At 39.9% G+C, this 22,653-nt stretch overlaps 1 protein-coding gene across 1 annotated transcript; it reads left to right on the top strand.

The window, feature by feature from the left end:
- The first annotated feature begins 1,151 nt into the window (after nucleotides 1-1,151).
- On the top strand, nucleotides 1,152-12,890 carry SELE (selectin E). The gene is made up of 14 exons (XM_033198644.1): nucleotides 1,152-1,304; nucleotides 1,614-1,698; nucleotides 2,273-2,656; nucleotides 3,251-3,358; nucleotides 4,559-4,744; nucleotides 5,530-5,715; nucleotides 5,829-6,017; nucleotides 7,271-7,459; nucleotides 7,588-7,776; nucleotides 7,989-8,165; nucleotides 8,708-8,815; nucleotides 9,595-9,616; nucleotides 9,722-9,794; nucleotides 11,019-12,890. The coding sequence occupies exons 2-13, from the start codon at nucleotides 1,662-1,664 to the stop codon at nucleotides 9,777-9,779; spliced, it is 1,833 nt and encodes a 610-aa protein (XP_033054535.1). The 5' UTR covers nucleotides 1,152-1,304; nucleotides 1,614-1,661; the 3' UTR covers nucleotides 9,780-9,794; nucleotides 11,019-12,890.
- Nucleotides 12,891-22,653: the final 9,763 nt, after the last annotated feature.

Below are 22,653 nucleotides of genomic sequence, written 5' to 3'. Positions count from 1 at the left end.
CTTGTTATGATAAAGGTGGAAAAAAAGAGAAATTGAAAAAATTAGAAGATTCTGAAAATAATAACGAAGGATATAAAAATTATCCCAAATCCTGCCATCCAGAGATAGTCACCGTTTACATTGTGGAAGAGTTTTTAATCTTTGCACATTAACATTTCAAAAAAATTAAACAAAATTTGGAGCAATTAAATATGGATATGTAGTTTTCTTTTTTATTTTTATTTTATTTATTATTATTTTTTAAGACCGAGTTTCACTCTTGTTTCCCAGGCTGGAGTGCAATGACGTGATCTTGGCTCACTGCAACCTCTGCCTCCCAGGTTCAAGCAATTCTCCTGCCTCAGCCTCCTGAATAGCTGGGATTACAGGCATGCCCCACCATGCCCGGCTAATTTTGTAGTTTTAGTAGAGACAGTGTTTCTCCATGTTGGTCAGGCTGGTCTTGAGCTCCTGGCCTCAGGTGATCCGGCCTCCCAAAGTGTTGGGAAAAAAGGCATGAGCCACCACGCCAGCCTCCTTTTTATTTTTTTACACTGAACAAACCATGAAACTCTCCCAGATGTAAATATCTATTTCCCATTTTTCTTATTTTTTAAAAATAAGACATCATTTTAATCAATTTGAGTGGTAGATACTATTTTTAGATAATATTTTAATTTAGGCATAACTGCTATGCAAAATCTGAAGATTAAAATCTACCTTGTGAGTCATTCCTCTGTGAGACAGTGCATGTTAAATATGTTGAATTGGCAGGTGAAAAAGGAAGAAAAAATGAGTAGTGATTGGTTATCAACAGCCATGAATGAGAAATTGAAGGTAGTAGACTACGGATGACAAACCTATTCTTGGTTTCCTTATGTTTCTGAAATTCTACCACAACTACACGAGAGATACTACTAACACGCAAAGTTTTACAACTTTTTAAAGACATAGACTTTACATTATTAGAATTAAAAATTATGCATTTGTGTCATATTAATAAAATTGCATATACAATATAAAGGCATGGACAAAGATGAAGTAGCTTCAAGAGACGGAGTTTCTGACATCATTGTAATTTTAGCATCGTGGATATTCCCGGGAAACTTTTTGGATGCCATTGGGGATTTCCTCTTTACTGGATGTGGACAATATCCTCCTATTATTCACAGGAAGTAATCCCTCCTATAAAAGGGCCTCAGCCGCAGTAGTGTTCAGCTGTTCTTGGCTGACTTCACATCAAAACTACTATACTGACCTGAGACAGAGACAGCAGTGATACCCATCTGAGAGATTCTGGGTTTGAACAACTGCTTCCCAAAACAGTAAGTGCAGAACGCTTTATAAGGGCAGCCTTGGGCCATGAAACACAGATACGCAAAAAGCCTTCTAGTAAAAACCACATCTGTACAAGCTCTTATTGAATTGTAGCTAAAACCTGTCTTTTCTCTTGGACCTAAATGATGAAAATCTTAAAATTTGTTTATTTATGTGATTAACTCTGAAATAAAGATTATGGCACTAGAATCCTTTACCCAAAATCTTAGGATGCTGCCTTAAACATCATGGAAGAATAATGTACCTGGCTACTCAGGATTTCCTTCTCTAATTCATTTTGTGTTTTATCTCCCCAGTAAAGTATTTCAAGCCTAAACCTTTCGGTGAAAAGAACTCTTGAAGTCATGATTGCTTCACAGTTTCTCTCGGCTTTCACTTTGGGTAAGTCAGTGTCATTAGACCAGGATTTCTCATTCTCGCACTACAGATATTTCAGACTGAAATATCCTTGCTTGTCTGGGGCTGTCATGTGCAGGGTATCTGGCAGCATCCTTGACCTCTACCTGCAATGTGTTCTTCCCTGGGCTTGGGGCCATTTACCTCTTAGTGTCTCCCTTTCCTTAAGTGTAAAGTGTGGATCATAAATGACCTATTTCTCAGATGCATTGTGAGGATTCAATAGCATGGTTCATGGAAAGTACCTCAAATAGTGCTACTTGGTGCCTACTAAGTGCTTGATAAAGCTTAGTTATTCTGATTATTATTCTACTACAAAATGGGTTTACTATAATGTTGTGAGTGAGTGCAGGTAAAGCACCTAGTGGGTGGCCAGTCACAAAAGAGATAAACGATAAGTCACTGTTTCTTCATACGTACTTCTTACTTTTGAAAAGATGAGAAAAGTCTGGGCCATGTCACAAACATTGCCAAAAATAAGACAATAAAAAGCACAGTTATCAGAGTTAAACCACAACAGCACCAAACTCTACCATTTCTTTTCTTTTTCTCCCACTAGTGCTTCTCATTAAAGAGAGTGGAGCCTGGTCTTACAACACCTCCACGGAAGCTATGACTTATGATGAGGCCAGTGCTTATTGCCAGCAAAGGTACACACATCTGGTTGCAATTCAAAACAAAGAAGAGATTGAGTACCTAAACTCCATATTGAGCTATTCACCAAGTTATTACTGGATTGGAATTAGAAAAGTCAACAATGTGTGGGTCTGGGTAGGAACCCAGAAACCTCTGACGGAAGAAGCCAAGAACTGGGCTCCAGGGGAACCCAACAATAGGCAAAAAGATGAGGACTGCGTGGAGATCTACATCAAGAGGGACAAAGATGTGGGCATGTGGAACGATGAGCGGTGCAGCAAGAAGAAGCTTGCCCTGTGCTACACAGGTAGGGAGTTTGCGGCTGCAGTGGGAGGTAGTTTCAGTGTGTGGGCATCTTGGCAAATTTACGGCATGCAAAACTTGCTATCTATTGTGGTCATTTTATGTTCTAAAAGATTCTGTTTAACTACTGAAGTTTCTCTCTTTTGCTGTTTTGTGTGAATGTGGGCAAGAAAACGTGGGTATGTGTATATATGTATGTATATATGTATGTACACACACACATATATATACACACACATTGTGTGTGTGTATATAAAATGTATCTAAATACTGTAGGCAAATATGTAGTTCTTTACATTGCACACACACAATACATATTTTAATTACTTGTTTATTGTGGTAGGGGAACTGTCTTCAGAGTTTGTGAAGAAGTAAATTTTCTATGGTAGGTGCCAGCCACAGCTATACATTAGCATCAAGGTTTAGGATAGGTGGGCCTGAAACTCAGATTTGGAACTTCGTAAAACACTTCAGTTAAAGTCTATGGCACTCTGTAACACTGTTGATGTCTCCGTTGGACACTGTTGATTCTAAAATCAAAGGCACTCAGTATAAGCACAGCAATAGTCCTCCTCACCATGCTTTGTGTTTTCTGCAGCTGCCTGTACCAATACATCCTGCAGTGGCCACGGTGAATGTGTAGAGACCATCAATAATTACACTTGCAAGTGTGACCCTGGCTTCAGTGGACTCGAGTGTGAGCAAAGTAAGTCTGGTTCTCACCTCTTTCTTCACCTGAGATGGTAGCACGATCTCATGTCCTAGCTGGCATTAGAGTCAGGTCTGCATGCCTTCCCTTCCCTGGTGCAGATGGTGTCATATGGTGATCGTGAGCTGAGACTATGAAGTCAGACCCTTCTGGGTTTGAGTCCTAGATTCACCAGGTGTTTTTTATGGCACCTTGACAAGATAGTTTAACTCTCTAGGTCACAGTTTTCTCATTGTAAAATGAGGATAATAGTGTGAACTTCATAGGCTCATGGTTACATAGCACCTGGCGCACAGGACACATTCAATAAACTGTAGTTCTGTGTCCCTACAAGGAAGAGGTGCTCACATCATCTAGGTGGTAACAAGACGTTGCAGTAGAAGTGAGTGAGTTACAGAGTCCAGGGTATCTTGGTTCATGCTCTGGCTCTGTAATGACTAGCTGTGTAGCATGGAGCAAGTCGATTGAATGAAATGAGGTCTCAGTTCCTAAATTTGTAAATTAAGAGAGTTAGATTAGCTTCTCTCCAAAATTCCTTAGCACGGCGTTGTGCAGTAGAGCTTTTTGTGATAATGGAAATGTTCCACAGCTGTGCTGTCCAGTGTGTAGCTACAAGCCACATGTGGTTATTAAGTACTTGAAATGTGGCTGGTGACACTGAGGAACTGAATTTTAAATATCATTTGATTTCAACGAATTCAAGTTTAAATTTGAGTAGCCACACATAGATAGTTGCTACTATATTAGACAGTGCAGCATTGGAGTTTTAAAATTTGTGATGTATTCTAGTACTTAAATTTGAAATATAGCTTTGTGGATGGTTCTCACCCCGGGTGGAAGCTTACCATAGTATTTTTAGTAGTTGTGAGAAAAGTAACAAGAAATTTGTTGTAAGTTTGCGTGTTTGTTCATATAATTTGAACAGTTCTGAGGTAAACACAATTACACTACTCTCCCCATATCACTCAATATTTCTTTTTTATGGTGGTCGTCACTGCTTTTTTGTCGTTGTTGTTATGGATCAATGTTTTCTTGAATAAAAGAAAAGGGGTACAATTACAGTCAATTTTACATATTCCATTAGAAATTTTATAAGTTTTTAAACTTAAAAAAACAAAAAACTGTAGTTCTAGTTTCCAGTGTTCTTCTCTGTTAAAGGTGAGAGATGAGCAGAACTGATTTGGGTTTCTTTTTCAGTTGTAAACTGTACAGCCCTGGAATCCCCTGAGCATGGAAGCCTGGTTTGCAGTCACCCACTGGGAAACTTCAGCTACAATTCTTCCTGCTCTGTCAGCTGTGATAGGGGCTACCTGGCAAGCAGCATGGAGACCACGCAGTGTATGTCCTCTGGAGAATGGAGTGCTCCTATTCCAGCCTGCAAGGGTAAATCCCTTTCGGAATGCACAGAACATTCTCTAACTCATCCCTCATTGCTTCTGTTTTTTAATCCAACTTACAATGTTTTCAAAACTTCAGGGAAAGTTCTTTTTGTTTTTGTTTTTAATACAACTTGTTCTCTCAGCCAATGCATATTGTCAATCCAGTACCCGCTTGGGTTGAGAGAGGTTTTTAATTCTATGCTTGAAACGGGTATTTCTGAGGCTCTGGTGATTTGTAAGGGAGATCACAAAACAGTAAAGCTCTAGAAATCTCAATAGCTTTCTCATCTTCTTTCCCTGTTTAACTTTTCCATGCCATGGGACTAACTTAAGACCATGATAGTCAAGCAGTCTTAGTATCTCTTTTTCTCTCTTAATTTTATCTTTCTGAACCAGAGGCCAAAAGAAAAAAAAAACAAAAACAACAGTTCTTCATGTTCTGATGGGCTAAAATAAATGAATAGCCTATGTATGTCAGTACTGGTCATAACTCCTAATCTGGAATCTTTTTAAAAAAATTTTTTACCTCACGTAAATGATAACATAGATTACAGACCACTCAGCATAGGCAAAGTGAAAATCAGACACGACAGAATATCCATGAAAAAGAATAAAAGCTTTTATTCTGGCTGTGCATGTCCCTAAGAATTGACATAGGACTTTGGGATCTACAGGACTTTGGGATCTACCCTTTGAAGGCAGCTTCCTCACTCTGTTATGCACCCAGCTCAATAGGAAGTGAAAAGATCATTCTTCTGTAAAACTCACGGTGCTCTTTCAAATCCCCAGTGGTTGAGTGTGATGCTGTGACAAATCCAGCCAATGGGTTTGTGGAATGTTTCCAAAATCCTGGAAGTTTCCCATGGAACACAACCTGTACATTTGACTGTGAAGAAGGATTTGAACTAATGGGAGCCCAGAGCCTTCAGTGTACCTCATCTGGGAATTGGGACAACGAGAAGCCAACATGTAAAGGTAGAGTTGCTCCACATGCAGACTTACTGTTAACATTCTTTTTCTCAACCCATACTGGAAATGGGCAAGCTAATTCTAGACCCTGCTAATATCAATGGCTATATTTGTTACAGCTGTGACATGCAGGGCCATCCACCAGCCTCAGAATGGCTCTGTGAGGTGCAGCCATCCCCCTGCTGGAGAGTTCACCTTCAAATCATCCTGCAACTTCACCTGTGAAGAAGGCTTCATGTTGCAGGGACCAGCCCAGGTTGAATGCACCACTCAAGGGCAGTGGACACAGCAAACCCCAGTTTGCGAAGGTAAGCTTAAGATCCTTTGATTTCTGCTTTCTTAAAGAACAACCATCTTCAAACTTGGACAGTGAAAAAAAAAAAACCAATACCCACTTTAACTATAGAAATCAGATTTGATGAGCAACACTCATATCTTTGAGATTCATTTAAAAGAACTAATGTTTGGCCAGGGAAAGGATCATATGTGTTAAGAATGAATCCTTTGCTGGTTTATTTTTACTGTGATGTGCTAATATAACTTTATAGACATTAGCATGGAATAGACAGAATTTTTTTTTTTTTTTTTTTTTTTTTTTGAGGCAGAGTCTCGCTCTGTCGCCCGGACTGGAGTGCAGTGGCCGGATCTCAGCTCACTGCAAGCTCCGCCTCCCGGGTTTACGCCATTCTCCTGCCTCAGCCTCCCGAGTAGCTGGGACTACAGGCGCCCGCCACCTCGCCCGGCTAGTTTTTGTATTTTTAGTAGAGACGGGGTTTCACTGTGTTAGCCAGGATGGTCTCGATCTCCTGACCTCGTGATCCACCCGTCTCGGCCTCCCAAAGTGCTGGGATTACAGGCTTGAGCCACCGCGCCCGGCCAGAATTCTTAATCTAAAGGAATCTTATTAGAAAATTCAGAAAGCGGAATAATGAGAACATGATTTGAATATAAAACTCTCATCACACCTGTCTTCTGAAATGGCTCATAATTAGCAGTGAGGAGACTGTTTCAAGCCTGGGGTCAGCTACAGAGATAGTATTGATACATATATAAGCAGTAAACTTTAATTCACTTTTAAGTGAGAGCAAGGATATTGAAAACAAGCAGTTTTGACTATCAGGGACTGGCCTTCTCCTAGCCAAAGCCAGTACAGCATGATTTCCAGTAGCAAAACATTATAACAAAAAAACCAAACTGCAAAACAGACAAATTTTATAGGGGTGCTTTCTTCTCTTTCTTTTTGGCACCATCTATACACATCCATGACCCATATGTTGTCCTCGGACTGTGTGAAATCTTTCCCTTGACCATAATTTATTTTGTATGTTAGAAGAACAGTGCTCAGGAACTAATGTTCTGGTTAATTAGTCTTTTAATTAGTGCCATGATCAGTGAGGGGGCTGAAATTCAAAGAAAACAACCATCTTCCCACTTGTCCAGGGAATTATAAAGAATCTTCAGTTCTCCAAGTGTTGCTTGAATGAACTGGGTGCACTCAACAAATGCCAAGTACTCTCTAGTTCCACTGCAATATTTTCTGACCATCATTCTGATGTCTCAGCTTTCCAGTGCACAGCTTTGTCCAACCCCGAGCGAGGCTACATGAATTGTCTTCCTAGTGCTTCTGGCAGTTTCCGTAATGGGTCCAGCTGTGAGTTCGCCTGTGAACAGGGATTTGTGTTGAAGGGATCCAAAAGGCTCCAATGTGGCCCCACAGGGGAGTGGGACAATGAGAAGCCCACATGTGAAGGTATAGTCTTTGTTTTTATTTTATTTTAAGATAAAAAACTATTGAAGAGATTAGGAACGTGGTTACCTTGGGAAATGCATTGCTGGAGATGCAAACAAACTTCTGAAGTGCTCTCTCATGTGTTCCAGCTGTGAGATGTGATGCTGTCCACCAGCCCCCGAGGGGCTTGGTGAGGTGTGCTCATTCTCCTATTGGAGAATTCACCTACAAGTCCTCTTGTGCCTTCAGCTGTGAGGAAGGATTTGAATTACATGGATCAACTCAACTTGAGTGCACATCTCAGGGACAATGGACAGAAGAGGTTCCTTCCTGCCAAGGTAGAATTGAGTGCAGACTTTTTTAGGGTACAGGTCAAATACTTCATAAGTTTCTGAACCTGGATTGTCCCAAGGGGGTTTGATCCTAATTTCCTAAATGCTGAAAACTAAGTAGTGCTTATACATTACATTTATTATTGACTTTTAAGCAAGTTTTAGAAGTTTTCCAGTAGATTTTTCTGAAACTCTACCTGTGTACCTAATATTTGCAGTGGTAAAATGTTCAAGCCTGGCAGTTCTGGAAAAGATCAACATGAGCTGCAGTGGGGAGCCCGTGTTTGGCACTGTGTGCAACTTTGCATGTCCTGAAGGATGGACGCTCAATGGCTCTGCAGCAATGACATGTGGTGCCACAGGACACTGGTCTGGGATGCTGCCTACCTGTGAAGGTGATGCACTGATTGATGGTGGTTGTTTGGGGATTAAAGAGAAAAAGGGGGAACTATCTTGTTACAGTAATCAACTATCCATTATATCCAAACCAGAAAGGTCACCCAGGTTGACAAGTTGTTAATATTAAGTTGTATGGGGATACAGATAAAACAGAAGTTGCATGTTGATGAAATGGGTAGAATTCTGACAAGTGGAGAAAGGAGACAGAGAGAGGAGAGGAAAAAGGGGAAATGGAAAATAAGAGGGAGTGAGAGCAAGAGAGCAAGCAAGTGCAGTGTTTACTAACCAAGGTGTGGTGTGGTATTGTGAATGAGCTTGGCAAGTTAGAGTTCTGCCTGCCAATGGTAGAAATAGCTTCAAAGGTGGCTTGGGGCAGATCTCAAAGGCCTTTAATGCCACATCTCTGCTTCTTGTATTAAACTAGATAGTTCTTCTGCTCCTAGTAATGAATGTACAGAAAAAAGGCCAACGGGACAGGACAGAGAGACTTTGACGTCAGTTCCTCCTCATGACATTTCTTCCTCTCTTGTTTCCTTAGCTCCCACTGAGTCCAACATTCCCTTGGTAGCTGGACTTTCTGCTGCTGGACTCTCCCTCCTGACATTAGCTCCATTTCTCCTCTGGCTTCGGAAATGCTTTCGGAAAGGTGAGGAAGTTTATGAATGTTCTTCAAAAATGTTTTTGAAAATACATTTCTTTCTCATTGATAAGTCATGGTCTTGCTTACTAATTTAAACAATAATTAGAATCTGGATAAACACTAATAAATGCAGTATAATTAAGCAGAAGTCTTAAGAAAAGAGTTTGTAGTACAACTCAGTGTGGGAAGAGTTTTAGGAAATAAAAATGTTAGTTGTGCCTAATATTGTACAACTCCAGGGGGTGCTATCCATGCTGGATGACATGATGCCTGCAGGAATTGTGCAATAAGACTGCCATAATGAGCCCTCTAAGGAAAATGGATAAAATTCTTCCTAAGGAGATTTATTTGGAGTGCAGGCTTAAATTTGGGAGTATCTCATAAGGAATATGCAAGCACATCTGACTACACTCATAGTTTGTTTGGCTTACATGTTTAAGAGTACTTAAAACATTTTTGAGTTAAGTTCTGACATTTACAAAATAGGAAATCTCATGTTTAAATTCAGACTTTGGACTTCTCATAAAAAATTGGGAGCTGAATCAGGCAAGATGACCCCATAGCTATTTGCTGACTTTAGGAAGCTGCTATGCCCTTTGGATGGCTGTGCACTTTGCATTTTACCCTAGATGCCACCGAGCCATGCTTGTGCTCTGATTATTACAGAGGCCCTGAAGCACTGAGTTTGCAACCCTTGATGAATTAAGTCACATTGTACCTGGATTTAACATATCCTTAAAAGTCATTTAGTCTGAATTAATGGTGGTTTGTCTTTTCTTTCGCAGCAAAGAAATTTGTTCCTGCCAGGTAAGTTGCATTCTTATACAAAGCATGCCATTGAACATTCCACATATTTTTCTCTCTGCATGTTGGAAGACAGTGCTTTACCTAGTGTTCTCATGTATTCCACAGCAGCTGCCAAAGTCTTGAATCAGATGGAAGCTACCAAAAGCCTTCTTACATCCTTTAAGTTCAAAAGAATCAGGTAAGACTTGTAACTCACAAATGGTTATGAGGGAGGTATCTTCTCTATGTGCTCTGTTTCTCTTTGAACCCTCCAAACTTGCCAGTCTTAGGGAGGGAGCAGGGGAGAAATCATCACCTGGGTATTGTTCTGGAAAGTTGTTTCATTTTTTTATAGAAGGAGAGGAAAGAAACTGAGATCTAGCTTTATTGTGTAATTTCATTTATGATAGATAATAATGAAGATAGCTGACCCTTACATAACACTTACTATATTCTAGGAACTTTTCTAAGCTAGGAACAGCTAGGGCTGTTCCTATATTTCTTATCTTATCTTTTTCTTTTTTCTTTTTTCTTTTTTTTTAATTTTGAGATGGAGTCTCATTCTGTTGCCCAGACTGGAGTGCAGTGGCATGATCTTGGCTCACTGCAACCTCCGCCTCCTGGGTTCAAGTGATTCTCCTGCCTCAGCCTCCTGAGTAGCTGGGATTACAGGTGTCTGCCACCACACCCAGCTAATTTTTGTAGTTTTAGTAGAGACGGGGTTTCGTCCTGTTGGCCAGGCTGGTCTCGAACTCCTGATCCGCCTGCCTTGGCCTCCCAAAGTGCTGGGATTATAGGCGTGAGCCACCGGGCCTGGCCTGTTACTCTATTTCTTATCGCACAGATGAAGAAAATAAGACAGAGAGAAGTTAAGTAAATTGCCTGAAATCTCAAAGCTAGTAAGTGGTGTAGCCAGGATCCAAACCCAGGCAGTGTGATTCTAAAATCTGTATTCTTAACTACTCTTACCTGCTTTGAGAGAATTTGGAAGGGTCAAGTCCCTCTGAATACTTTTTAAAAAATTAAAATAACTTTTATTGTGTGTGCGGTTTTAAGTTTACAGAAAAATTGAGCAGAAAGCACAAAGAGTTCTGACATATCTCCTCACTACCCCTCCAATTACCCCTGCTATTAACATCTTACATTAGTGTTACAACTGGATGGGCCAATATTGATACATTGTTATTCATTAGTGTCCACAGGCTACAGTAGAATTCACTCTGTGTTGTATATTCTGTAGGTTTTGACAGATGTATAATATGCATCCATCATCACTGTCCTAACTGAATAGAATTCGATGTTCCTACATGGTCTATCCTAGTGAGAGTATATACAGTAGTCTGTGTTAGAAGGTACATTTTGTTGTCATGATCAGTATGCAGAATATTAAGTGTTCTGATGACATACATGTTTATATTTGCAGAAACACAGGTGCATCTGGGGAACTAGAGGGACACATTGAAGTTAACAGAGACAGATAACTCTCCTCGGGTCTCTGGCCCTTCTTGCCTACTATGCCAGATGTCTTTATGGCTGAAACTGCAACACCCACCACCACTTCAATAGATCAAAGTCCAGTGGGCAAGGTCAGCCTTCAACTGAAACGACTCAGTGTTCTCTTTCCTATTCTCAGGATTAAGAGAGTGCTGGCTAAAGAAGGGAAAGGATATTTTCTTCCAAGAAAAGGTGAAGAGACCAAGACTCTGAAATCTCAGAATTCCTTTTCTAACTCTCCCTTGCTCGCTGTAAAATCTTGGCACAGAAACACAATATTCTGTGACTTTCTTTCTTTTGCCCTTCACAGTGTTTCGACAGCTGATTACACAGTTGCTGTCACAAGAATGAATAATAATTATCAAGAGTTTAGAGGAAAAAATGGCTTAAAATATTATAACTTAAAAAAAAAACAGATGTTGAATGCCCACAGGCAAATGCATGGAGGGTTGTTAATGGTGCAAATCCTACTGAACACGCTGTGTGAGGGTTGCTGTGTACAGTTTAATCACTTTCATCCCTATGGGATTCAGTGTTTCTTAAAGAGTTCTTAAAGATTGTGATCTTTTTACTTGCACTGAATATATTATAATCTTCCATAATTCTTCATTCAATACAAGTGTTATAGGGACTTAAAAAACGTGTAAATGTTGTAAACTATGATCTGGTAAAAGTTACTTATTCTAGATTACCCCCTCATTGTTTATTAATACATTATGCTACATCTGTTATAAATTTATATCAAAAAGGGAAACTATTGTCCCCTAGCAAGGCATGATGTTAACCAGAATAAAGTTCTGAATGTTTTTACCACAGTTGTTTTTTTGAAAACATGGTAGAATTGGAGAGTAAAAACTGAATGGAAGGTTTGTATATTGTCAGGTATTTTTTCAGAAATATGTTGTTTCCATGATGAAAAACTTCCATGAGGCCAAATGTTTGGAACTAATAAAAGCATAAATGCAAGCACACGAAGGTATAATTTTATGAATGTCTTTGTTGGAAAAGAATGCAGAAAGATGGACGTGCTTTTCATTCCCACGAAGATGTTTGTCAGATGTGATATGTAAACATAATTCTTGTATATTATGGATGATTTAAAATTCATGATAGAAACTCACCATGTAAAAGAGTCATCTGGTAGATTTTTAACGAATGAAGATGTCTAATAGTTATTCCCTATTTGTTTTCTTCTGTATGTTAGAGTGCTCTGGAAGAGAGGAATGCCTGTGTGAGCAAGCATTTATGTTTATTTATAAGCAGATTTAACAATTCCAAAGGAATCTCCAGTTTTCAGTTGATCACTGGCAATGAGAAATTCTCAGTCAGTAATTGCCAAAGCTGCTCTAGCCTTGCGGAGTGTGAGAATCAAAATTCTCCTACACTTCCATTAGCTTAGCATGTGTTGAAAAAAAAAGTTTCAGAGAAGTTCTGGCTGAACACTGGCAATGACAAAGCCAACAGTCAAAACAGAGATGTGATAAGGATCAGAAGAGCAGAGGTTCTTTCAAAGGGGCAGAAAAACTCTGGGAAATAAGAGAGAACAACTACTGTGATCAGGCTATGTATGGAATAAATTGTTATTTTCTTTGAAATTGTTTAAGTGTTGTAAATATTTATGTAAACTCCATTAGAAATTAGCTGTGTGAAATACCAATGTGGTTTGTGTTTGAGTTTTATGGAGAATTTTAAATTATAACTTAAAATATTTTATATTTTTAAAGTATATATTTATTTAAGCTTATGTCAGACCTATTTGACGTGACACTATAAATGTTGACAATAAACATGCTTATGTTTATCTCTGAGTTAAGGCTCTTTCTTAAAAATTTTATTTAGATAAAGCTCACATTCCGTAAAATCCACCCTTTAAAAATGTATGTGATTGTACAGCTATCACCGTTGTTTAACTCCGGAAGATTTCTATCACCCTGATAAAACATTATTTCTCAGTGTGTCTGTGAGATTATTTCTGAAGAGATTAGTATTTAATTGGTAGACTAAGAGGATTGCCTCCACCAATGTGAGTGGTCATGATCCAACCCACTGAGGGCCTGTGTAGAGCAGAGTGAATTCACTCTCTTTTTAAGCTGGGACATCCATCTTCTCCTGCCCTCCAACACTGGCACTCTTGGTTCTAGGGCCTTTGGACGTTGAAGTATTCCACTGGCTTTCCTGGTTCTCAGCTTGTAGACAGCAGGCCAAGGGACTTCTCAGCTTCCATAATTGTGTGAGACAATTTCTATAAAAAAATACCACACCCCCACACCCCAACACACACACACACACACACACACACACACCCTATCGGTTCTATTTCTTTGGAGAACTCCAACTAATACATGTCCCTTCATGAGAACTGGCTACTTAGACTAGGTCTCCTCTTTAATGCCCTCATAACCCATATTTCTCTTCCTTCTTTTAACTGTAATAAATAACTATAGATTATTACTTGCATAATTGTTTGTTTAATGTCTGTCTTCCCCACTAAATTCTAAGTTCCTCAGGGGTAGAGAAAAATTACCTTGTTTATTGCTGTATTCTCAGAGCCTAGCACATTCCTGATGCAGAGTGGACATCCAACAAATATTTATTGAATGAATAAATCAATGCATGGGTGAATGAATGTATATTTCGGCTCATAATAAGAAGTAGAATCACTTTTCACAAATGGAATGAGTGGTCTCAGAGGGCTACAGTTTAAAACCCAGTTATGTATCAACTGCCCCCCCACTGCCAGTTTGCAATTTAATACATCTATCTCTCAAATGTCCAGCAATTATTTCAATCCCCATATACAGAAATGGGGCTTGTAGGAATCATTGTGAGGACTAAAGATCAATAGAAATAAGAGGGAAAAAATTTTTTTAAAAAGGAGGTGGAAAAATAGCACAAGAGGAAGTAATAAGAGAGAAAAAGGAAAGATACTAAAAGAAAAATTATTGAGGTACATAGAGTAAACAGTACAGATGCTACAGAAGGCAAAGATCTAGTTTTGTATCCACTCACCTAAAACATCCACACAAGCACCCGGCGCAGTGACTCTCACCTGTAATCCCAGCACTTTGGGATGCAGAGGTGGGTGGATCACAGGGTCAAGAGATCAAGACCATCCTGGCCAACATGGCGAAACCCCGTCTCTACTAAAAATACAAAAATTAGCTGGGCATAGTGGCGATGCCTGTAGTCCCAGCTACTCAGGAGGCTGAGGCAGGAGAATGGCTTGAGCCCGGGAGGAGGAGTTTGCAGTGAGCAGAGATCAGGCCACTGTACTCCAGCCTGGAGACAGAGCGAGACTCTATCTCAGGAAAAAAAAAAAAAAAAAAAAAAAAGCCACACAAGCGTACATGCTCATGTGCACACACATACACACAGAGATATATTCCTAAATCCTAACCCACAGGTAATTTACCCTGAAGATAATGAAAATTAAACTTCAGGGTCCATTACTTAGATGAACCTTTAAATTACAAGGGCCTGGGTCCTAAGAATGTGTTTACGTGGTAATACATCTTCGTAAAATCTATAAAAGCAAGACGCTTTTACATTCCTTTTCTCAAAGAGAGACCTCAAATTATATAAACCGTGGACCCTGAAAAACTTCTGAATCTGTTCCTGAACCAACCCAAAATATTCTGATTCAGTAGGATTGGAAGCAAATGTTGTGTGTATTTTTTTTGTTTTTTTAATGTTACCAAGTGATTTGGATGCACAACCATGTTTGGAAATTACTGACAAAGGACTATAGGCTGATTAGTTTAATGAGTCTGATGTCTATGTGGTATTTCTGGAGCTTTGCCACTATTGATTGGGTCATATACCATATAACACTGTGTAGTTTGGGAAAAGTGCACAATGGGTAACATTCACTTGCACATTGCAGTGATGATCACATCCCTCTCTGTGTTGAGTAATTAGTTATCTATCTGTATGTACTGGCTGTAGCAATGTAGTTCTTTTCAACAAGAAATCAAGAGAATTCAGACACAACATTCACAGTTGTAAATATCAAGAAAATAGAGTAAATTTGTTTAACAAACATCCAATTTTGGAAGCAAGATATATCTGCCAGCAGTGTAACTCTCCAATGGGTTCATTTTGTTTGCTGCCCAGATAAAGCTGATTTATCAAGATGGGAATTGCAATAGAGAAAATATTTAATTCATGCAGAGCCAGCCAAATGGGAGACCAGGGTTTTGTTATTACTGAAATCAGCCTGTCCCAAAATTCTAAAGCTAGGATTTTTCAAGGATAGTTTGGCAGGCAGAGGAATGGGTGCTATGCAATCATAGTGGTGTGGAAAATGGTCCTTGTGCATGCTAAGTCTGTTTCTGGGGGGAGCCACAGGACTTGTTGGTGGGTCCAGGTAGAGCCACCAGTTGAAATGTAAGAATCTGAAAAGACATCTCAAAAGGCCAATCAGGTTCTATGATAGTGCTGTTATCTGCAGGAGTAATTGGGGATGTTGTGAATCTTGTGACCTCTGGAATAACAGTTGGTAATTGTTTACCTCTACACCTTAGCAGAATTCAGGCTCCTGTCATCCTCCTAACCTTTCATTGGTGGTCTTTTATTAGCTTTACAAAGGCAGTTTAGTTTTGGAGAAGGGCTATTATCATTTAAACTATAAACTAAATTTCTGCCAAAGATAGCTTGGCCCAAGCCCAGGAATTATTAAGGGCAGTCTGGAAGCTAAAGGCAAGATGGGGGTTGGTTATATTAGATCTCTTTCACTGTCATAATTTTTTCACTATTATAATTTTTGTGAAGGCAGTTTTAATAGTGCAGCATAGACTTGAAACAAATAAGGAGAAACCAGAAGGGGAGTAGCGGCTCACGCCTATAATCCCAGCACTTTGGGAGGTTGAGGCAGGTGAATCACCTGAGATTAGCAGTTTGAGACCAGCCTGGTCAACATGGCAAAACCCCATCTCTACTAAAAATACAAAAAACGTAGCCGGGCATGGTGGCACATGCCTGTAGTCCCAGTTACTTGGGAGGTTGAGGCACAAGAATCACTTGAACCAGGGAGACAGAGGCTGCAGTGAGCCAAGATCACCCCACTGCACTCCAGCCTGGGCAACAGAGTGAGATCTTGTCTAAAAACAAACAAACAAACAAACAAAAACAAAAACAGCAACAACAAATAAGGAGAAACCTGATGGTTAGAAATAAGGAAATGTTTAATGGCCTGGAGGTTCAATGAGGTAGGAGTAAAAAGCATTGCAATGAGATACTTGAGCAATACACTTGGGAGAATAGGAGACAGTGGTTAAAGAGTGAAGTGTTGGGCCAGGCGCGATGGCTCACGCCTGTAACCCCAGCACTTTGGGAGGCTGAGGCGGGTGGATTACCTGAGGTTGGGAGTTCAAGACCAGCCTGACCAACATGGAGAAACCCCGTCTCTACTAAAAAAATACAAAATTAGCCAGGCATGGTGGCACATGCCTGTAGTCCCAACTACTCGGGAGGCTGAGGCAGGAGAATCGCTTGAACCCAGGAGGCAGAGGTTGCAGTGAGTCGAGATTGCGCCATTGCACTCCAGCCTGGGCAAAAACAGAGAAACTCCCTCTCAAAAAAAAAAAAAAAAAAAAGAGTGAAGTGTTTGATTGTGTGACTTTAGAGATGGTACAGTCTTAGGTGATGTTGAGGTTGAAGCTGTGCCTAGAGAAAGAGGTAGCTCAAGTCTAGTGGAGGAAAATGTCACTGGAGAGCTGAGGATGTGGGCTGTGGTATGGATTGTGCCATGGATGGTGAAGTCCCATAAGACTATGAGAAGTGCTTACACGGGAAGGAAGATCAGGAGCCAGGTGCCAAAGCCATCCTTGCATGAGGAGTTGGGAGGTCACTACAATGAGGACAGTGAGATGGTTTATCTCAGTGTCACAAGTTTCAAGGAAGCAGAGTTATTTTATTTCTTCTTTGCATTTTTTTTTTTACAAGAGGGCAGATGAACAAAGATATACAGGAGGCCCTCATTATAAAGGAGAAGATTGCCCCTGCCTTCCAACCCTGAAGTGTTCGCTGTGTGGAGAATAAATATTGTCATCTTGAGAGATCTGCAGGGGAAGTGATGTCCTTGGGAGGCAGTCGGGCTGATGACAAAGCAAGAAGGTAGGAGAAAAGTTTGAAAAGGAAACTGGAAGATTGAGGGGAGTTTGGTGATGGTGAAGACAGGAATCGTAGGGATGGCAAGGAAGCATTTGGGATGAAAATCAAGGTTGGGTCAGGAGAGAGCAGTTTAGGTGAATGGTCTAGGAGATAGATGACAGACAATAAGAGTGGCTTACATGCCAAATGTAAGAAAACGTGAGCCGTGGTGTTTTGTCCTTATAGGATTGTGAAGGTAGGTGGGCAGTTAGTTAATTCTCTACTGCACATTCCTTCTACCCATAATAAACTGATAGCAACTGCAGTGAGTGCAGCCTTGGTTGGCAGCAATGAGCAAATAAACCTTGCAGTCATCTGTAATGGAGGTGTAGGCTAGTGAACAGTTGGGTAGTGGTCCTTTAACCAACCCTTGGACCCAGTGATGCTGCTTTCAATAGCATTCACTGGTACTTCCCTCATGTCTCTTGACAGGCAAATGGTTCTTCAGCATTGAGTCCTCTCTCCAGGGTTTTGTGATGGTTTTACAATGCTCACCAGCTCAATCTAGTTCTACCTTTTGAGGGCCACAAAGCAGTCTAATAACCACGCTTCGTTACCACCCATCAAATGGCTGTTAATAAATCTCCATGACCTTTCCTATTCCAAATCTTCTTTTGGCTGAATGTACATTAAATATTTTTTTTTATTGAGGTGAAGTTCACATAACATAAAACAACCATCTTAAAGTGTACAATCCAGTGACATTTATCACATTGTATAACCATCTCTGATATGGTTTGGATCCATGTTCTCACTCAAATCTCATGTCAAATTGTAATCCCCAATGTTGGAGGTGGGGCCTGGTAGGAGGTGATTGGATCATGAGGGTGGGGTTTCTCATGAATGATTTAGTAGTACCATCCTCTCGGTACTGTCCTTATGATAGTGAATGAGTTCTCATGAGATCTGACTGTTTAAAAGTGACTGTCACCTCCCCACATCCCTCTCTTGCTCCTGCTTTTGCCATGTGATATGCCTGCTACGCTTTCACCTTCTGCCATGATTGTAAGCTTCCTGAGGCCTCACCAGAAACCGAGCAGATATCGGCACCATGCTTCCTGTAAAGCTTGCAGAAGTGTAAGCCAATTAAACATCTTTTCTTTATAAATTACCAAGTCTCAGGTAATTCTTTATAACAATGCAAGAATGGCCTAACAAAATCTCTATCTGGCTCCAAAATATTTTTATCAGAAGAAAACTCTGTACCCTATAAGCAGTTAGTCCTCATTTCCTCCTCAGCCCCTGGGAACCTCTAATCTACTTTCTGTCTCTATGGATTTATCTCTTCTATATATTTCATATAAATGGAATCAGACAACACGTAACCTTTTGTATCTGGCTTCTTTTGGAACAGGAATTAAAAGAATTAAATAATGTGTAAGCAGAAACTCAGTTGTATGTAAAAAACCCAATTCCCCCTGAGAAAGAGAAAGAGCTGGGGTCCTTTAAAAATAAACTGCTTGTTTTTCTGGGGCTAGTGAGCCTTATCTCTCCTCCTTTCTCAGGCATTATGAAGACACTGATTCCCTAGCTGTGCAGCTGCAAGGTCACTAGACAGATAAACTCAAGTCGCAAAACATGTTTCCCTTTGAAAAGTAAGAAATGATGTAATGCATGTCTCAATTAATTGAATAACTGTCTTTGTTTCTCACTTCTGTAGTATGCTTCCTCCTGCACAGATCCCCCTCTCCCCAACCCCACAAAATGCTAAAAAGGTAACTTAACTCTTTGTTCAGGGCTCAGTCCTTTGGATGTTAATCCGACTTGGCCAGTGTACCTAAAAAATAAATATCCTCCTGAACCCCATTTGTCTCTCTGATTCCTTAAAAAAATCCCCCAATATTTCCACTAGCAAAATTTGTTGACACATTGGATATGAGTTGTGAAAAAAAAGAGAGGTGTCTCAGTTAACTCCCAAAGTTTTGGTCTGAGTAACTGGAAGGATGGAGTTATAATCTACTGAGATGGAAAGGCTATGGGAAGAGCCCTACAGATTGGAGGAAAAATTCAGAAGTTCAGTTTGGGAAATGTAAAATATAAGAGGCTTATTGAACAACTAAATTTGGGGATGGAGATGTTGAGTAGGTATTTGGCTGCAGGAGAATGGTTCTGGCTGTACAGAATTTAGAAATCATTAGCATTTAAATGGTATTCAAAGTCAAGGGAGTGAATTGGATCACCAAGTTAGTGAGGTTAGACACAGAAGAGCAAAGCGGTGATCTCTGGAGTACTCCAAGGGTTTGGAGATTGGGGAGATGAGGGAGAATCAACACATGATACAGAAGACATAGCCAGTGAAGTAGAAGAAAAACCAGGGGCTCCCTGGTGAAGTAAGATGAGGATGGAGAATAGACTGTTGGTGTTAGTGAAGTGTAGGACCTTGGTGAGAGCAGTCTCAGGGAATTGGTGTGGCTGAAAGCCTGATTGGACAAGCTTCAAGAGAGAATTACAACCTGAGCAACATAGTGAGATCCTGTCTCTACAAAAAGTAAAAATAAAAAAAATTAGCCGAGGGTTGGAGCATGCACCTGTAGTCCTAGCTACATGGAAGGCTGAGGGAGAAGAGGCACTAGACCCCAGAATTACTTGAGTGCAATGAGCTATGATCCCACCACTGCACTCTAGTCTGAGTGACAAAGCAGCATTCCCATCTCTTAGAGAAAGAGAGAGAGAGATTGAGAGAATTAGAGGAGAGGACTTAGAAAAAAGCAAATCTAGATATTTATTTCAGGGTATAGTAGGAGCACGTGGCACTTTCACAAGTCTCCCTGGCTCCACATTTGTCTCCATTTTACCATGTCTTCCAAGTTCCTGCCATAAGTTCAGCTTAATGATCAAGAGCAGGGGATTTGGAGCTGACTGGCCTCTGTTCAAATTCTCAACCGTGTCTCTTACTAGTTATGTGACAAAGGCAACTTTCTTTTTATTCTTTTTATTTTTTTAATTATACTTTAACTTCTGGGATACATGTGCAGAACGTGCAGATTTGTTACATAGGTATGCATGTGCCACGGTGGTTTGCTGCACTCATCAACCTGTCATCTACATTAGGTATCTCTCCTAATGCTGTTCCTAGCCTTGCCCCCCATCCCCTGACATGCCCCACTGTGTGATGTTCCTCTCCCTGTGTCCATGTGTTCTCATTGTTCAACTCCCACTTATGAGTGAGAATGGGCAATGTTTGGTTTTCTGTTCCAGTGTTAGTTTGCTGAGAATGACGGTTTCCAACTTCATCCATGTCCCTGCAAAGGACACGAACTCATCCTTTTTTATGGCTGCATAGTATTCCATGATGTATATGTGCCACATTGTCTTTATCCAGTTTATCATTGATGGGCATTTGGGTTGGTTCCAAGTCTTTGCTGTTCTGAATAGTGCCTCAATAAACATATGTGTGAATGTGTCTTTATAGTAGAATGATTTATAATCCTTTGGGTATACACCCAGTAATGGGATTGCTGGGTCAAATGGTATTTCTGGTTATAGATCCTTGAGAAATCACCACACTGTCTTCCACAATGATTGAACTAATTTACACTCCCACCAACACTGTAAAAAGCGTTCCTATTTCTCCACATCCTCTCCAACATCTGTTGTTTCCTGACTTTTTAATAATCACCATTCTAACTGGCATGAGATGGCATCTCATTATGGTATTGATTTGCATTACTCTAATGACCAGTGATGATGAGCATTTTTTCATATGTTTGTTGACCACATAAATGTCTTCTTTTGAGAAGTATCTGTTCATACCCTTTGCTCACTTTTCAATGGGGTTGTTTGTTTTTTCTTGTAAATTTGTGTAAGTTCCTTGTAGATTTTGGATATTGGCCCTTTGTCAGATGGATAGATTGCAAAAATTTTCTCCCATTCTATAGGTTACCTGTTCACTCTGATGATAGGCTTTTTTTTTTTTTTTTTTCCTGTGCAGAAGCGCTTTAGTTTCATTAGATCCCATTTGTCAATTTTGACTTTTGTTGCCGTTACTTTTGGTGTTTTAGTTATGAAGTCTTTGCCCGTATCTATGTCCTGAATGGTATTGCCTAGGTTTTCTTCTAGGGTTTTTATGGTTTTAGGTCTTTTAAGTCTTTAATCCATCTTGAGTTAATTTTTGTATAAGATGTAAGGAAGGGATCCAGTTTCAGTTTTCTGAATATAGCTAGCCAGTTTTCACAACATCATTTATTAAATACGGAATCCTTTCCCCATTGCTTGTTTTTGTCAGGCTTGTCAAAGATCAGATGGTTGTAGATGTGTGGTGTTATTTCTGATGCCTCTGTTCTGTTCCATTGGTGTATATATCTGTTTTGGTACCAGTACCATGCTGTTTTGGTTACTATTGCCTTGTAGTATAGTTTAAAGACAGGTAGTATGATGCCTCCATCTTTGTTCTTTTTGCTTAGGATTCCCTTGGCTATACAAGCTCTTTTTTGGTTCCAGGTGAAATTTAAAGTAGTTTTTCTAATTCTGTGAAGAAAGTCAATGGTAGCTTGATGGGGACAGCATTGAATCTATAAATTACTTTGGGTAGTATGGCCATTTTCACAATATTGAGACTTCCTATCCATGAGCATAGAATGTTTTTCCATTTGTTTGTGTCCTCTCTTATTTCCTTGAGCAGTGGTTTGTAGTTCTCCTTGAAGAGGTCCTTCACATTCCTTGCAAGTTGTATTCCTAGGTATTTTATTCTTTTTGTAGCAATTGTGAATGGGAGTTCACTCATGATTTGGCTCTCTGTCTATTACTACTGTATAGGAATACTTGTGATTTTTGCACATTGATTTTGTAACCTGAGACTTTCCTGAAGTTGCTTATAAGCTTAAGGAGATTTTGGGCTGAGACGATGGGATTTTCTAAATATACAATCATGTCATCTGCAAACAGACACAATTCGACTTCCTCTCTTCTATTTAAATACCCTTTATTTCTTTCTCTTGCCCGATTGCCCTGGCCAGAACTTCCAATACTATGTTGAACAGGAGTGGTGAGAGAGGGCATTCTTGTCTTGCGCCATTTTTCAAAGGGAATGCTTTCAGTTTTTACCATGGGTTTGTCATAAATAGCTCTTATTATTTTGAGATACATCCCATCAATACCTAGTTTATTGAGAGTTTTTAGCATGAAGGGATGTTGAATTTTATCAAAGGCCTTTTCTGCATCTATTGAGATAATCATGTGGTTTTTGTCATTGGTTCTGTTTATGTGATGGATTCCTTTTATCACTTTGTGTATGTTGAACCAGCCTTGCATCCCAGGGTTGAAGCCAACTTGATTGTGGTCAACAAGCTTTTTGATGTGCTGCTGGATTCGGTTTGCCAGTATTTTATTGAGGATTTTCACACTGATGTTCATCAGGGATATTGGCCTGAAATTTTCCTTTTCTGTTGTATCTCTGCCAGGTTTTGGTATCAGGA

The sequence above is a fragment of the Trachypithecus francoisi genome, unplaced genomic scaffold (genome assembly GCF_009764315.1).
Source record: "Trachypithecus francoisi isolate TF-2019V2 unplaced genomic scaffold, Tfra_2.0 Lachesis_group5, whole genome shotgun sequence".
Lineage (NCBI taxonomy): Eukaryota > Metazoa > Chordata > Mammalia > Primates > Cercopithecidae > Trachypithecus > Trachypithecus francoisi.
This window is presented reverse-complemented; position numbering and strand designations above follow the sequence as displayed.